This window comes from Cornus florida, unplaced genomic scaffold, assembly GCF_030987335.1.
Source record: "Cornus florida cultivar Cherokee Brave unplaced genomic scaffold, ASM3098733v1 CherokeeBrave_3.0.0_Hap2_Chr01, whole genome shotgun sequence".
NCBI classification, from domain to species: Eukaryota; Viridiplantae; Streptophyta; class Magnoliopsida; order Cornales; family Cornaceae; genus Cornus; species Cornus florida.
In genome coordinates, this window is record NW_026775571.1 from 75,512,642 (window position 1) to 75,530,418 (window position 17,777).

Here is a 17,777-nt window from a genome sequence, read left to right on the forward strand (position 1 = left end):
TTAAAAAAAATTTAAAAATTATATGCAAATTTAATGGAGAATATGTCATCAAATTAGTATGAATTTTTTTTTCAAAATTTATTTCAATAAGAAAAATAATTTAAGTGTAATTCAACAGGAATAACTTTATGATCATTTAATGAAATATAATCTAGGCATTTTGCAACAAAATGTGATGTTATGCATAAAATGTAGTTCGTAAGAGTTATTTGCAAATTCAAATATAATTTTATACAGATTTTTTTTGCACTTTACCCTATTATTGAACTATATGACTTAAAATAGGTATATGTTAGACACACACCTAAGAAAATAAAAATAAAAAAAAATAAAAAAATTATTTACATTTTAATGCTATAAATGACATGTGATCTAATGATATTATGAGCATATTAAATAAATAATTTCAGTTTGGATAATAATTATTTCGCAAGCCCCTTCAAAGAAATGGCCCACGCCTGTCATCCTTGCTGCCTTTATGCATATTTTAGGACATACTCGCACTTTTTATTAAATGCAAAATATAGATTAGTAATTTAGTAAAAGTCCTTTATATATATATATATATATATATATATATATATATATAATGAAAATTGGTTCGAAGGAGCTTAGCCCACAAAAGTCATCCCGAGACGTGGGCGAGTTCCTTTTCCTTATTAAGCTCAACGATTATGGAAACCACACAAATTTTATTGGCATTATTTTCTCATCAACCCAACAGTAGGAAGAAAACAAGTAAAGTGAATGCATTTTACAATAACATATTCACATAAATATCATGTCAAAGAAGATAAACAGAAAAAAGGCACTTACCAAGAAAAAAAATAAACAAAAAAATAGCCTAGATAAACACTCTTGTACATTAACTTCACACATGGTGACCGTGCAAAATTTATTACTTTGAAATTTATTGAGATTTGACATATACATTCAATGATATTCCTCGAATTTTCATTCGGATAGACTGAATCTGTCAACTATCATGGACTGTTTGAACTCCTCACATGATAGGAGGCTCACCACGTGCCGATTGAGGGACGGATTGGGATCGACTCCTTCAACAGGGCCATGCCCAGGCATCGAACACCTGTGTTCTTTCTAAAAGACCTATTGATCAAATTTTACAAAATGATAATTTTAAATTTCCCTAATATACTAAGACAATAATAAACATATGTAGTGTAATAAAATGATAAAATAATATAAGGTCACTATTGACCTTCCATACTCAAAATCACTTTCCGTCAATCAAGAAACAGGTCTAGGAGAACTCAAGTGTCCTCCGTAATTTACCCAAATCTTAGAAAAAGTCAATTTAATTTACCTTTAATTTTACACCACTCAACAAAGTAGTTCACTTTCTCTATATAATCCTCACCACAGAGTCTGTCGAGAGCCAAGAACTCTATTTTTATTGCTGTTGCTGTTGCTAGGCTTATCAAAGTGATGCTGGGTTTAAAGCTTAAATTATTAGAGGGTGAAACATCAATTCCAAAATTAAAAAACACACTTGGGTAACATATCTTCAGAATCATCTTAATACTGTAGATACTCAAAATATCACACATCAACAAAATCATACCAACAGAGAACTTCCGATGGCTTCTACAGCTCAGCTTATAATTTAAAATTGTATTATAACCATATCACCATAACAGCTTTTGTTGTTGTTCGCTAATCCAATCCTTTAACACATCTGTAGCAAAACTGCAAAAGAATATTGAGAAATCGTCATTATACATGGCACTTTTACCTCAACTAAAGAAATATTCTTCGTCATTATTTTCTAATCAACCGAACAACAGGTACAAAACAAGTTAATGGAATGCATTTTACAGGAAAAAAAGAAAAGAAAAAGAGGTCAATCTACACAAGGTTTCAGGACTTTCTGATGCATGAACTTAATTCAAGTAATTTCAGTGGGAGCCAAACAGCCCCTCTAATAACGTAAGATAAATTAAACTAATTATAGATGCATATAAAAGTTTATAAATGTCCATTTAGCATCCATGAAAAGGAAAGATTTGGAAGGTGGATTCACCAAATACAGGGTATCAGAATTAGTTTATTCCGCCATCCAATCATTTGATAACTGTCTTTGCCTCAATTTCCTTAAATAATTACTTTGTTTAAAGAAAAGTCTCTATAAATGGTGATTCTATCTGGTACATATTATTGCAGCCTACCTTGTCTGCATGTGTTTTTCACACCCACACACACACATCACACTGTCTATGTTTAATCTAACAACTTTCATTAGTATTAATTAAAACAGACCAGCTGCCAATAAACATTAATCAAACTGTGTACACATTTGTGACAATGCTGAGATAAAGACACTTTGTAGCTTGTGAACATATCCTAACGGGATTATTTCAAGTAAATTCCTACGTCATTCCGCTGTTTCACATATTAATATAGTAAATAAACCATATTTGAATAATATCTATAACCACAATAATATAAATATTCATATGCTAAACCATATTTGAACAATATATATAGAAGCAATAGCCTAGTACAGCGTAAAAAGTTCAAGCTACACGTGTTTCAGTCCAAAGAACAGCCACTTTGTGAAACTTATCTGATTTTAACGGAGCTTCAAAATCTATAATATACCTGATAACAAGGAAAATGTTTTCAACTATAAATGAATGAGCCTCCTGAGACTAAATAGTAATTAAGTTTATCATCATACTCATGAGAGTGTAATGGAAGTTAAAAAAGAATCGTGATTTGCATTCTTTTAGCAACATCAAATAGAAGCAGAAAAAGGAATCTATATAGATCTTAGGGACATGACAAGGAATGAGTCAAGTAGGGTCAGGTTGGTTCCACTTCATGCAAGTCCAAGAACACACGAATCATCAACTTACTTGTATATAATTATTAAGCAGTATAACAAGTTTCAAAAAATTTATAGAAACATTAGAAAAGTTTGATATGACTAAAATAGGAAAAGAGTTTGCTTTTGCCAATCTAAAAGCCACATGACATGTTCCACCTAAAGTTCCACAGAAAGTAGAAACAAAGGTACAACTACTGTTTAAGGTGCCTGTGCCTCCACTAGCATATAAAATTTTCAAAACACACACACACACACACACACAAATATATTGTCATATGTAAATATTGAACACCTAATTACATCCTTCCTTTTAAATGACATGCCAGTGCTTAACCAATCTTTCACACAACTACTTTAGCCTATGTACCATAATCTTTTCATCAGTGAATAATGAGAAACATTTATATCAAACTACAAATATTATTTATAAGAGCAAAGCTATATTATAAAAATAAAAATAAAAAGGAAATGTACTTCTTAATGAACTAGAAACTAGGAATAATTGAAGTGAGAAAACAGAGAATGTCTTTAGCTTATGTTTGCTATATGCCTTCAAGAATATTTTGAAGAGATTAATTATAGATTCGGATCAAGACAATAACAGATACTAAATGTTCATGATAAGATGCACCGACTTTGACAGCTCAATAAGTTTAATGTTGTTTTGATGCAAATGATTTTTCATTTTGGGGGCCAATATGATGTAACCTTTGTCGAAAGCAAATCCATAAGAAGGCTTTATAGAACACTGCAACCTATAAAAACATGCTCTTAGAACTGTCTACATGGTAGTAAGGCTATTTATCATCTATAAAAACATGTTCTTGGAACTGTATAAATAGTAGCAAGGGCCCATGGCTATTTATCATCCTAAATATCATAACTTAAGCTTTAAGTCTTACCTTTCAACCACACACACAGATACATTAGAAATAAATCTCATCCCCCTTATGTATAGAGTGTTGAGAATTGTAGAACAGAGATAAACCTAATCTTTGACACTATTTTACACAAAATATCTAGACTCAGTTGTAATTAAAAATCCTATGCGATGGATTCTCTAGGTTTGGTTGACAAAAAATATTTTAAAATATGCTACATTACCAATCATACTGGCATATTATACTATACATCTATAGTACATGGACTTTACAAAGTAGTTGAAATACCCATGGGGACACACAATACTCAGGCATTGGAGTGGGATATGTATCCGACATTTTTTGTTGGACATGCACCTGAAAAAACACATCCAATAATTCATTTTTTATTGAATTATTACTTCAAAAATGAGCAAAATGCAATATTTAACATTACGTCACATAAAGAATTATTTTACTATAAAAAAATAAAATAAAAATATTAAATAATATGAATAATTAGCAGTGTCCATGTGTCCAGATTGAGGACTGGACGAATCTGACGTGTGAATACATACTAGTACCCGAGTCCAGGTAACATAGCTACTAAAGTAGAAGTGTTGGGAGTTAAAAACTCCTTGCATACTGTTAATAACACATTGTCATCCAATTGGAAAAGAAGGTTGCTATGAAATTATTATTTATTTATTTATTTGGAGAAGGGGGAAAGGGGGGAGACTAATTTAAAATATTATTAGTAGAACTGGAGTAGGATGGACCAAATAGAGACAAGCTTGTGGTACCGTTTATGATAGAATAATATCAAACAAGTTAAAAAAATAAATTTATAAGACAACTTAAGCTGCACCCTCTCCAACAGCTTAAGCTTTTAGATTCGATAGTTGTTTATATGGTATCATAGCAGGCAAGGTCCTATCTTCAAACCTCACCGTCACTCTGATAATTAAATTGAAATACGTATTGGACCAAAAGAAGGCCACGCATGGGGGGCCATGTTGAAGGATTTAAATATTTAAATTAACCATCTCTAACAGCTTAAGCTTTTAGAGTAGATGGTTGTTAACAACAACATTACATCATCTATCTTATACGAATGGTGTGCTGATCTCGAGGTGGATGATAGAAGTGACTACAAAAGACAGATTACTAATCAAAACTTGAGGAAGATATAAGGAATAGAGCCTATTAGTGATGAAGAGAAAAATAAAATAATAATAGAATGCAGTACTTTCCTCAGCAAGATTGTGAAGTAAAGGAAAATAATAATCAAGCTATATCATTTTCATGCACTTCAAGGAACTAATTAGGGGGAAGAAAAAGTTGACAGAGAGAGAGAGTGGGAGAAAGTTGTCACCATAACCACCACCTCTTGCACCATTCTCACTGTACAACTCCTCCCATCAAGACCACTGCGTGATGCACAAACACCTCCTATGTTTAATGGACAAGTTCATATAACTGAAGTACGATAAATGCAAAACTAGTACTAGTAAATCATTTTTTGGAAACTAATCTCCGCCAAGTTTTGTACGAAAAACTGAAAACTGAAAATTGATAAATTTACAATTTACGACACAGAGAAAACTGAAACCATAGACTCTTCAAACATCTATTAGTATTTCACTATTTGGACAAGTCATTAGAATAAACACGATTTTGAAATGGTGACACTAAATTCAAGTATTAGGTGGTGATGGTGGTCATAGAAGCGTGGTATGTTTAACATACACGCGGTGTTGACAAAGTCATACCCAACAGTGTGGCATTGGCCAGTCATGCTAAGTCAGGTTATGGTGCCAGTAATGGTAAAAAAATGTGGCTGTGATAAGTTACCAGTGCAATGATATATTGGTGGTGAAGCAGTAACAAGAACTGAAAGATGGGGCCACTGGTAATACTGAGATACTGAGATTCTCAGAAATTATATGATAGTGGATGTAGAGAATAACTGAATATATTAGTAGCACAATGGTCCCAATTACAATCTAACAAGTGATTTTCATAGTTTAAATGAAAGTACACCTGTTTTAATTCCATGCTAAATGTCAAAGAGAAACCTCAAAGTGATTGTCTACTTTACCTTGTGTCATAAATTGAAGAAAGTTGAGGTTGAAGAAATTGTTGCCCAAGGAATGAGCCATCCAAGTCCAGTGGTGAGAACTGACCGTTGTATTCCATTCATACTAGTTGATGGGTGCTTTTTCTGTGATATGAAGCTATAGTATTACACTAGAACAGAAGAGAGCGTTCAGCTTGCAGAAACAAAGCCAACTAGTCAAAGTCTGACCAAAGATGTTGAAGGGATTAACATAAGCAAAACAACCACAATCAAATATATATTATCATATTCACCAGAAAGGAAATTTAAATTTTAGAGAAAGATCCAAATCTGCTGCCAGGCAGGCAGACTAGAAACAAACTAGTGAATTCGACAGCTAGAGAGTAAATCACCATAAAGGGAGTGACCTTGTTGGCATATCACACATAGCGGTGAATAGATTGAAAATTTGACAGTGGCAGCACATACTATAACTTAAACCTGGGCAAGGAATAGCTAAACCATGGCAGTAACTATTAAGCTACAATCATAGAGAAACTCTACATCTTAGAGGATCTTTCAAATTCTGGCTCTTGTACTCGTAGTCCGCTTCCACTACCTTTGATCACAGAGAAATTAACTTATGATAAATGATACAAACTGAAATGGCATAAAAACCTATGAAAATCTAGAAAAGGAGTTGCACTGCAGAATTAAAGGCATTCAAAGAGGAGATACCATTCAAGCAAAAAAATAAAAATATATAAATCACAAGAGACTAGTTCATATTTCTGACACCGTAGCAACTATAGAACGAAGGACCATAATGGGGTGCATGGGTCAAGGACTGACACCATGTCTTGCAAATACATTGAATGTTTGGTTTCAGTTTTAAAAGGAAAGAGCATACATGCAGCCTGAAAAATTTTAGAGTTGAGACTTGTGCTTATACTTAATGTCTTCTAGTTATGACTGAGAATAGAACAATTCCCACTGAAGGCACACTTTTACAGTTGAGAGGGCCAAAGTAACTGTCTCCTGGAGTAGAGTCAGTGCATCCATCCTTTTGAGTGGCCTTCCATCATGTATGGTTCAAGAAATCCAATGAACTGCAACAATATAGAAATAGGTGATTAAAATCAAAATTTTGCTATTAGCAGTGACAGAATAAACACTATAGGCTCCATTTGTTCCAAAGAAAGTCAAATCCTGACATAAAACTTCAATTTTCAATTGGCTACCTGTTTATACAATTTCCTATTGTTTGCTAGGTGTTATCTTTAAACAGGTGAATTTTAGTCCACCTGATGGCAGCCAATGTTGTTTTACAGGGAATCATTTCAAAACTGTGGCTTGTCCTGTGTTATCTGAGAGAACTTTTTTCAACATCCATAGGAAGTTTTTTCACCACTTATATCCTGCCAATAGAAGCCATATATTAACATACATCTTGTCATCTAAAGTTACTGGTATTTATGCCTTTTTATGAGAATACGATTCGGCAATGAAACAAACACAGCCTAAGGAATGTTGCATATAATAACCATATTGTGCTTTTCCCGAATATGAACAGAGAACGAGGAGAAACAATGAAAAGAAAAGACAAAATAGAAAAACTTGTAATATAAAATAGCATTTCCTTGTTCAAAATGTTCATAAGACCAAGTTAAAAATATTACAAAGTCCAGCTTGATTTAAGTCACTTTCAAAATTCAAATTTTCCACCATATAAAATGGCAGTAATTCAAACCAATTTTGAAAAAAAAAAATCAAGTTATTATTAATTTCATTTCAGTTACAATCAGAACAAAAATGCCATTGCAATAACATTCTAATCTTTTTTCTAAAATCTTAATTATGCAAAAGAAAAACAACCTGCAAATTCTTTGGAGATTGGGTTGTCAAGATCTGATTTTTAACTGCACAATATTGAGATTCAGTCTGAGGTTATTTAAAATTCTAGCTTTCCTCTGGCCGCAAATCCTGTAGAAGTGTCAAATTTTAATCCGTCCTTTTAGTTATAATTTAAAAAGCATAAAAAAAGAACATCAATACCTTTGTTCCGTCTTCAGACCATCGAGCACCATAACCATCAGCAATCCTTATCTCAAAGACCACCCCATGTGGTGGAACAATATGCATATTTTGCCAGCAACAATGATCTATTAAGCGAGTAATGACATCAACAGCAAGTCTGTTTTTATCGGAATCTAGTGGAGGAAAAAAGAAAAAGCAACAAAAGATCAATCAAGATTCTTATTACAGTGATGAGTCTAACTAAGAAAAACCTTTTTCATTTCTTTTTATAAGATGTACAATGGTCATTAATCATTATCCTAAAAAAACACTACCTTAGCATTTAAAAGGAGAATCCACCATCATAACAACCCCAACCACTAAATACAAGGTGATGGCGTATTAACTGCACCAAATTTCTAACCAAAATGGAGGATTCTATTATTGAGTTAAATTTGCTATTGTCTTTAAAAAGTATAAAAAGTTACACTCCCAAATGTGTGGAATTTGATAGCCACCATTCAATTAATTATCCTCCCTCAACCCCAACCACTAAATACAAGGTGATTACGTATTTTATCTGCAACAAATTTCTAACCAAAATGGAGGATTCTATTATTGACTTAAATTTGCTAGTCTTTAAAAAGTTTAAAAAGTTATGCTCCCAAATGTGTGGAATTTGATAGCCACCATTCAATTAATTATCCTCCCTTAGCTGTTCCACGTAATGATACGATGGGTTTTTTAAGACCTTTTTAGGCTTATACAATCAAGTTTAGAGGGGGGAATACTCATGGTCATTCCCATATGCATCCAATATAGCTTCTCTAATGAGAGTATATGTGTTCCCATCAACATTTCTTTTTCCAAACAAAAGAGTAATTCATTGTGAACTTCTTAAACTAGAGATCAAGTTGCCTATATTAATAAGTTGGTGCTCATAAAGAGTATGTCAGCAGCCCAAAAGAATAAGCAAAGACATCACACCTTTTTCCTTTAGGAAAGAAACTTATATTCTTAATAGCATGTTATGAGGCATGAGAACGATCAGCGTTATGTTTACATGCAATAAAAACAACGTATCTATATTGAAGAGCCACATCAAAAAAAAAGGAACCAACCACTTCCATTGAAACTACCCCAGTATCCATCACTGCTCCTGTTGATGTGCTTAGCTAAGGCCCTAGCTCCATCAGTCAAGATGCTACCTTTAACCTGTAGACAAGAAAATGAGAATAGTTGAGCACTGAAAAAGGTGTCATATCATCATTCTCCTAAAGACTTCAAGAAAATAAATATATAAACTTTGTATATAAAAATAAAAATAAAAAAGAACTCTCAAGAAGAAAATGTTTTTCCAATCACTCTGATAAACAGAACATCTCAATGTCAATACAAAGAAATTTTTTGTTTCCAATCACTCTGATAAACATCCCAATGTGAATTCATAAAATACAAAAAAAAAAACAAGTGCACCACCATTTGGGTAAAGAATATCAAGTCACAAGTCTGTAAATGTACAGATCAGGGTTTTTCAGGTCCAATACGGTAGGTATCATTAGTGATGTCACTCGTCAGTGCAATTGGATGAAATGTACCATCCACACTATATAGATTTCTGCAATATATTTCTGACTGTACATTCCAGAGGACACACTGGAAGTCATTCTTTTATTTCTTCTACATGAGACCCATCAAATTGTTTGACCTACCTCCTCAGTGTATGTGCTATATCTAAGGTGCAGACAATGCAAAATAGCTGACTCATCCTCCTAGCCACATAAAACTTTTTAAATACAATCCAAACATCATCAACAAACCCAATTCTCTCTCCGTTTTCCTTTTTCCTTGTAATAACATGAAAATTTGCACCATCAAGAACTAAAAAAAATTAAAAGGAAAATTGTATTAACAAATAAAATGAAAAGAAAATAACTAATAAGATAATTATTACAAGTCACCATTATACCTCTGGATTATGAGGCAACAAAAATGACAAAAGCAGAGTTGATCTTGGCGGAGGAAGAGCCTCTGGAATTGTTCCTGCTGTACGAGTGAGACCCAAAAGCCTCTGAACACCCTCATAACTCAATCCCTGGATAGATATGAAAATAGTTTAACATACCACTGCAGGATCCTTGTACTATAAGGTACATCTCTACTCTAAATAATATAGATGTTTGGTATATAAATGAAGACAAGAGAACCCTATATGCACATGCAAAAAATCAAAGCAGATTCTTACCTGACCATATTATGTGCATATAAATGCATACGATATAGGAGTATAAAATGTAACAGTGGAGCAGCAACTAATATAGAATATAATAATCTGATAATTCTTTAACTTCACCTTTCACATTATACAATTCTCATAATAAAAATAGAAAAATTAATCAAGATTCTATAGTCACTTATATAATAAACGTATATAAACAAAAAATTATATTCATATTCTTGTGTTCATGCCTGACAATATCCTACTTTTCTAGGATCTGTTGTTTCTGCACATTTGTGTAGTATTATGTTCCGTGTCCAGACATCTATGTTACTTAACTGCAAATACACTTACCAAAAGTATGCTAGCCAAAGGAATGTAAAGCTGAGCAGCTGGCTTCGTAACACGAATTGCAAGGACTCCATTTGACCTTTCCTTCTCTTCTGTGTAAAACTTCCGGTAAATCTGCACACCTGAAAAGGTTGAATGTCCATTATTTGTGGACTACAAGTATAATAAGTTTTATAAATCACTTCAAAGTCAGGATTCTACTGGTCATCAGTAATTCTTTCATTTAAGTTAAGTGATTGCAGGATTAACTTAGCACGAAGCAGCAACAAGAAGAGGATATGATTTCTGACCAAGCAGGTTAAAAAATAAGCATGTTCTCTAAACTTCACTTAAAATAAAATAAAGCATGACATTATATGTGACATTATAAATGCTGGGGGCACTCAGGACATATACTCACGAATTCATTTGCTTAATTACTAGAGCTCATTACTACTCATTTAGCGTTTAACTTATAAAAGAGTCCTCTATCACATCACTTCTTCCTCTCACTCTTCTTAACATCAGGTTTGGATAATAAAATTGAATCTTCTGTCTCTTTGCCTTTTGCTTTCTGATAAGCTTCCCTGAAAGTTTCTGCAGTTCAACAGTTTACCATCCTTTCAGATTCCACACTGCATAACTGCTTATTATATTTGAAAATTTTCAACCAGAGAAAGGCCTATCAGGTAGCAAACCAGTAACTGCCAGGTTCATCGCAATATTGGCTAATATCAGACTGTACAAATAGTCATCAAAATGTTTTTTAAAATTAGAGGTTTGAATGCAGAATTTTAAATCTTCTCCCTCTCCAGATTCAGGTGATGGCCACTTTATGGTGTTATTTCAGAAGTGCAAATATCCCTGAGGGCCTGTATCTGTCTGATTTGTTTTTTAAAATTAGAGCAGTAGGTCCACAATCCTGTACTTTCTTTTAAGGAAAAAAAGAAAAATCATTTGGGATGTCCCGGATAGAAGAATGTCCATTTGAAATTTATGTACTTTTGCATATATTTTGAGATTTAAGATTCTTCAAAAGAAGAAATAACTATATATTCAAACAAATTCTAATAAACAACTCATGTTCACGAACCTTTATCGAACTTGTTCATGAACATGTTCACAAGCCGAGCCATGGATTGTTCAGGCTCGGCTTGTTTATCAAACAACCTCAAGCCAAGCTTTAATCAAGCCAACCGGGCTTTTCATGAATAGCTCGGCTCATCTGCAGCCCTATTGTGGTTCATTTACAATCAACAGCGACATCAAAAAGTAGCCTGAGTTGAATTCCTAATAAAATATGAGGCTGTTACCTTCTTCTGTGGTTTTTACTCCAGGAAGGACTTTTGCTAGACTCTCTGCTTCCAACATCTCAGAAAACGAAGCATACCTGATGACATCCTGTAAACTATTAAAGCTACGTGTGCAGAAGTGCATATGAAGAAAGTAAAGATGAACTGCAAGAAAATCTGATCACCTGAACTTGAAGCACGAAACACTTGTTGAAGAGAAGCAGTGCTCCTGATCCAATTCTGATAATCAAATTAAGGCAAAATTAAAGAGAGAAAAATGAATAGGAAAGCCCAATAAAGAATACGTAATTAATCTTAATTAGTATTCACTAATTAAAAAATAAAAGGCTATTAGTTTGACACCAGGGAAACAGATTTAACCTGCAAGGAGAACTAGATACACTAAATAATCAGGAAGAGAAGCATAATCCTTCAGGTTAAAAATAGGCAGCAAACACATCCACAGCAACTATTCTCCTTGTCCAATCTCAACTTAATTTTATCTTGTGACCCCATCATATCTTCCCCAGAAAATATTTTTCACTTCTCACCCAAAAGGAAAACACAAGAAACACTAACAAATTCCTACAGTCTATTTCTTTCTGTATGGACATTCTTTTTCAGCTCTTTAAGAAAAGTGAAGTATGCTCGTCTTAGTGAGCCACTGAGCCCTGAGAAGATTATTGTTATTGTTTAACACCTTCAACCTGACAAAGGCTAATAGGGTTTCAGTTGTGTATTAATTCACAGAAACTAAGTAAGAGCTGTTACATGGGTTGGACTCCACTACTCCCTTCTTCCGTCTTATAGCTTGGAGTACTCTGCTCCATTTCTTTCTTCTTTTTTTCTTTTAACTATCATCTTTTGTGCATGTCATTGCAATAAAACTCATGCGGTGGCAACTCCATGGATTTATATGTAACTTAAGGTACGTATTTTTCCAAACAAGTGATGTTGTGGGGGTTTAGAATCAGGAGTAAAACAGCCCCATTAAAGTTAACAGGCTCAACCAGACCCCAAAATTTTTTATTAATAATGTTGAAGACAGTTACATGGTTTGGCTTAAATTCATGACTTCCAATTGTTGTTCAGCATGCAGGTACACAACATAAATTAGTTTAAATGGATGAAGATGTACAAAAACCAAGAAACAAACTTCAATTCTCAAACCAACCATGCATATTTCTTATTTTCTGTACTCTTTTGTGTTCTTGCATGTCTCTGTTGCATCTTATTCAAGTGCATTTATTTTGGTAAAAAACATCTAAAGTCTTAAAATTAAGTTTATTACTACTTTCTTCTTTTCTTGTCTTCTACGTACCTATAGGAGAATAAAAATAATAATAACAAAATCTTTAAATAAGAAATCAAATTTAATAAGGGATTTTAGAAAAGATTTCAAAACTTAATATGAATGGAATAACTGGAGTTCATACTTAATTTGTTTTCGGGCATTGTGTACATTTGAAATTTACTGAGTATTTGAGAATGCAAAATGACTAACAAGTGAGTTGATTTGTCATTTAAAAAATAAAAAACAGAAAATGTATGTAGTTCCTGTGTTATAGCACTTGTGAGAAAAAGAAAAGGCATTTGTAGCATAACTCCTAAAAAGAAAGCATAGACACACTGTACTTTTGGTCCATCTATTTTATGCATAAACTGTGCATACATATGATCATGATGTCAAATTATGAATATGAGCTGTAATTGCAACTCAAGGTACATTATTATTCATTATGAAACACTTTTTTAAGTTTATTTTTATTAATTATTTGGACAGACGTACTTACTACCCATATAGGGAAAAAGATGACTAAAAAAGAAACATAATAAAACCGATGGAAGGAACCACCAAGAAGAAAGTGGACAACTACTATACTTAATAATATATTTAATTACAGAGACACATGTAAAATCAAAGCGCCTTTTTTAGACCACAACCATGCCTACAACATCATATCATATACTAATATGCCTGACATTTAGGGTATTGCAGGTAAAAAGTAAAAACAGGAACTTTCCAGGAATTTCCTCTGTTTATATATATATATATATACACACACACACAATTATATACGTGCGCACGCTCTTGCATGTGTGTTTTAATATTCGATAATACCTGTTCCCTAGACTTCTTTTTGTTAATTTCTTGCTCAACTGTTAAAATGATCTGTAGTGTTCTTATGAGTATAACTGTATAACTAATAGCCCTTATAAGTTTATACCAAAACGGGCAATACGTACACACAATTATTGATGTAGTTTTTTTTTATTATTATTATGCAATATAATTAAAACCATAATATAACTTTTATGAGTTTTTTTATTTTTTATATATTTATTTGTTTTTTTGTTTTTTTTAACCTTGGTAAGAAAATTACACCCCTATTGCAATTATACCCCTATAAGGAGACTCAAACCCTTGACCTTTTATTTTGAAAGACGAAAACCTACCACTACACTACAAGTGCCAAGGTAAAAAAAAAAAAAAAAAAAACAAAACTTGTCATCAATGGGGTATTACCGTATTAGTCTCTCCTCCAAAGAAGAAATTGAGTATTACAGCTTTGTTAGAAACAATATGGATGGGGGTGTATAATACATGTGAATGAAAAACGCAAAAAATAGACAAAAGCAGAAGTGAAGGTTGGATTTTTTTATTGTATTTTATAAATTTCAACCAATTTCTTTTCTATGATATACATACAATGTACAGTATTGTTTGAACTCTGAACTCTCACGTCTTACAGAGAAAAAAACAAAAAACTGGAATTTCACACAGATTTTCTGTTTACACATACATGGAGATACGGTTATGGAAGTGAACAACTGAGGCATAATCAGTGTTGACACATACATGGAGTTAACAGGCTCAACCAAACCCCAAATAAGTGTGATCAAGTTTGTATTACACAGACTAAATCTCTTATTTGATGAAAAATCTAAACCCATCTACCTTGGGTACGTTGGCAGGTCCAAGTTCAAATTTGTCACATTGATCAATGATAATGACAGAATTGTCAGAAGGATTATCTGTTTGAATGTCTATTTAGGGGTTCAGAGAAGTTTATTCTGTTTGAAACTCTAAATACTTGGTTTACGTTGAGCTTGATTCAAATTTCAAACTAAACCAACCCAAGTGGGACCTGTAACAGTTACATAGTATTTGATTTATGACACAAAAGAAGAGAGCAACGTGAAAAAAGAATGTAAAAAAATTCAGCAAAGTGCATTATTACATAATTTATATACAGAACTAAAATAAGCCATACTTATTATAGTCACCAACAGCACATCTTCCTTCAGTTGTTTTTAGGCCATCTGCAAGCAATGCCAAGTTATCAAGATAGAAACAATGAATAAATAATCATTCATCAGATAGAAACAATTTATCAAGAAATCAAGCTCAAAAGCAATTAGGACTTCCACAGTTAAGCATCAAAATATATAATCCAGTTATGGGCCGCCATGTACTTCTTAATACAAACACACAATACCTTTGAGCTGGGAAAAGAAAGGCTCCTGAACATGAAATTCAAAGTCAATAGTTTTCAACATCTGATAGAAGGGCATACAATTTGTTAACAACAATGACACCAATGTATCATAAATAAATATAATAAGAAGGAAAACAGAAAATGATTGACATCATCACATTTAACTTACATTTACTAATTCAGACCCCTTTGCTAGAACCAATTGATTCCACTTTTCTTCTTTCTGCTTCATGGAACTGTCTTCATGGATCAAAGTTCCAGAAGATATAGACTGGTACAAAGCTGATGCTAGAGGCTTGCGTAGAGGATATTGAGAAACACCTCCGGAAAAATCTGTAACAAGTGTGAATGAAAATTTTATTTCCTTAATCATAAATGCATTGGCCACCAGATTTGTGTAATCTATTGTCAAAATTAAGCTTCATTCTACCGCAACATAAGGTGTTTCCACGACATAACTACAATTCAATAATGCTTCGTTTCCTACCATGTGCATGGCAAGTGCCACACACCAGTAGCATTATGTACCTCAGCTTGGATCACCAATCGGATTGGCATGAAATTTGGATTAAAAAGTTGGACAAAATTTAAATATTTGACTGTTTTAGTACTTTTTTAATGATTCATTTCAAAATTGAGTTAACTATAGAGAAGCTAGGACAAAATTTAAATATTTAACTGTTTTAGTACTTTTTAGAAAAATATTGCTGCTTGTTTCTTATATTGGTTAGTATAGCTGCATAGATTCCGAAAGTTCTTTAACATGCCAAGAAAGATTCCAATGGTTTATAATTAAGGTCCACAGTACAAAAGGATTCACAAGTTTGATTTGTACTAAATATGTCTCAGATTGTTTGCCTCTTTTTCATTCCTACTCTCTTCTTCTTCGGCTTCTATCCGACTTCACTTATTTGAGCAAGTTACTAAAACAATATTCTTTTTCCTGCCCAAATCCCACATCAACTACACACCAAATGGCATTCAGCCCAGCGCATGTATGTATATATATGTACCTCAGCTTGGATCACCAATCGGATTAGTACTTTTTTAATGATTCATTTCAAAATTGAGTTAAGTATAGAGAAGCTAGGCCAAATTTATGTTGACTACAATTGAAAAATAATAATAATAATCCAATAGTCTAAATTCAGATAATTTCAACAATACAAACAAATTCAGATTCAGAATAGGCCTCCAAACTGCCCACAAATTCACAACTTACAAACCACGTCCCCACCCCATCTGAATTTGGCATGCATAAATAAATGGACACAACAAGCTTCAGGAATCACTACCTTAACAAAGTAATTGAGCTATAGATCAGTCATTCATTTCTAAATAACACAACACTCAAGAACAGAAGCTCTACAAAATTAACTGAATTATACACACACATACTACACATCATAGCTGGTGACTTGAGTAGGGAAGAAGTGTGTGTGTGTGTGTGTTGAGTAATGAGTTTTGTGGAAGTGTAGATAGTGAAGATTTGATTTTGATGATTAAACATGTACCGGTGTGATTGCAATTGGGGTTTGCAGGGTCGTTCTTGAGGAGGTTAGAACAGTACTCCTTTGAAAGGCCTATATCGAATCCTAGGGTTTCGTCGATTAAGGACGCTAGTGTAAAGTTGAGCACCTCCTCTATGCATTCTTTGAGTTGTACCGGACTGAGTCCTGGAGACGATGGCTCTTCGTGTTCCTCCATTTCTCACACTTCAATTCTCTCTCATCTTCAATTCAATTGCAGTCTATCAGATGTGCTGTTGCTATGATCTTGGTGCGCCCAATCCCCCTCCATTTTTTTACTTGTTCGTGTGAACTATCTTTCGTTTTTTTTTTTTTTTCTTTTTTTAAGTGCCTTTTGTAATGGAGATAGACAAACCAACGTGTAATTTAAAGCTGCAGGAGCTTATTTTCTTAAAGTCACGGTCCAACAATTTTAAGAGCATGAACAAAGTCGAGAAATAGAGTTTAAATTTTACCAAGAAATTTTATCATTTGGCAAAATTTCACTAACTTAAGTAATTTAGATTATAAGAAAGTTGAGGTATTAAAAAAAAGGAAGATTTATTTGTTTTGCGAATGTCAGTAAGAAAAGATTAATAAAAAATCAATATGGTCTAAATAATATTGCCCATACCTCTCAAAATAAATGGCAAAGATTAGAGTTCCCAAATAAACAAATTGGCATTAGAGAAAATAAGTAAAATTTACTCTTTATTATTTTGAGACATAATATTATTGTTAGTGGTTTACCAAATTTGTGACTCAATTTCTTTAAAAGTTAGAAGCAGAATTATAATAATCAACATTAAATTAAATTTAAAAACAAAATAATATAAACTTCGAATATTTTCCAAATTCCAATATGAACAAATATTATTAAATCCTCTAAAATTTCAGTAGTTTTGTTAAATTTAAGTCTACAAAGTTTCATTATTTAGTACATATATTATAATAGATTTTTTTTTTTTTTTTTTTTTGTAATATTATTAAAACGGTTCCCGAAAAAGGGCATCTTTTTAAAAGGAGAGGGAGTATTTACTAGCATGTTATTAATATTTTAAGCAATCTAAGCAACACAAAAAATCCAAAACATGTTTTATTTGTCACGTGTTTTCTCTTTCTTTCTTTTCTTAAAATGATAGG

At 32.8% G+C, this 17,777-nt stretch overlaps 1 protein-coding gene across 6 annotated transcripts; it reads right to left on the reverse strand.

Moving 5' to 3' along the window:
- Positions 1–6,510: 6,510 nt before the first annotated feature.
- Positions 6,511–16,999, reverse strand: LOC132301528 (uncharacterized). Of its 6 annotated transcripts, XR_009480635.1 has the most exons (13): positions 16,641–16,998; positions 15,296–15,459; positions 15,127–15,187; positions 14,902–14,950; positions 11,812–11,866; positions 11,648–11,735; positions 10,359–10,477; positions 9,756–9,881; positions 8,908–9,001; positions 7,826–7,980; positions 7,646–7,689; positions 7,012–7,188; positions 6,511–6,879 (listed from the first exon to the last, which is right to left on the reverse strand). XR_009480635.1 is itself a non-coding variant. In XM_059798790.1 (12 exons), exons 1-11 carry the CDS (start codon positions 16,831–16,833, stop codon positions 7,672–7,674), a joined length of 1,122 nt encoding a protein of 373 aa, XP_059654773.1. In that variant the 5' UTR covers positions 16,834–16,998; the 3' UTR covers positions 6,511–6,879; positions 7,646–7,671. The 6 variants fall into 6 exon arrangements, 4 of the variants coding, with proteins under 4 accessions (XP_059654773.1, XP_059654763.1, XP_059654756.1 ...); XR_009480634.1 differs by lacking the exon at positions 7,646–7,689 and having other exon boundaries at positions 16,641–16,999; XM_059798790.1 differs by lacking the exon at positions 7,012–7,188.
- Between the last annotated feature and the right edge of the window lie 778 nt (positions 17,000–17,777).

What these genes read in the sequence shown, in the direction of transcription:
- LOC132301528 (XM_059798773.1), bottom strand. Translation starts at nt 16,833, where the DNA reads ATGGAGGAACACGAAGAGCCATCGTCTCCAGGACTCAGTCCGGTACAA. An exon ending in GTTTCGTGCTTCAAGTTCAG is followed by an intron (nt 11,736 to 11,811) that starts GTGATCAGATTT and finishes AATAGTTTACAG; the next exon opens with GATGTCATCAGGTATGCTTC. An exon ending in GGTCTGAAGACGGAACAAAG is followed by an intron (nt 6,880 to 7,825) that starts GTATTGATGTTC and finishes ATATTGTTGCAG; the next exon opens with TTCATTGGATTTCTTGAACC.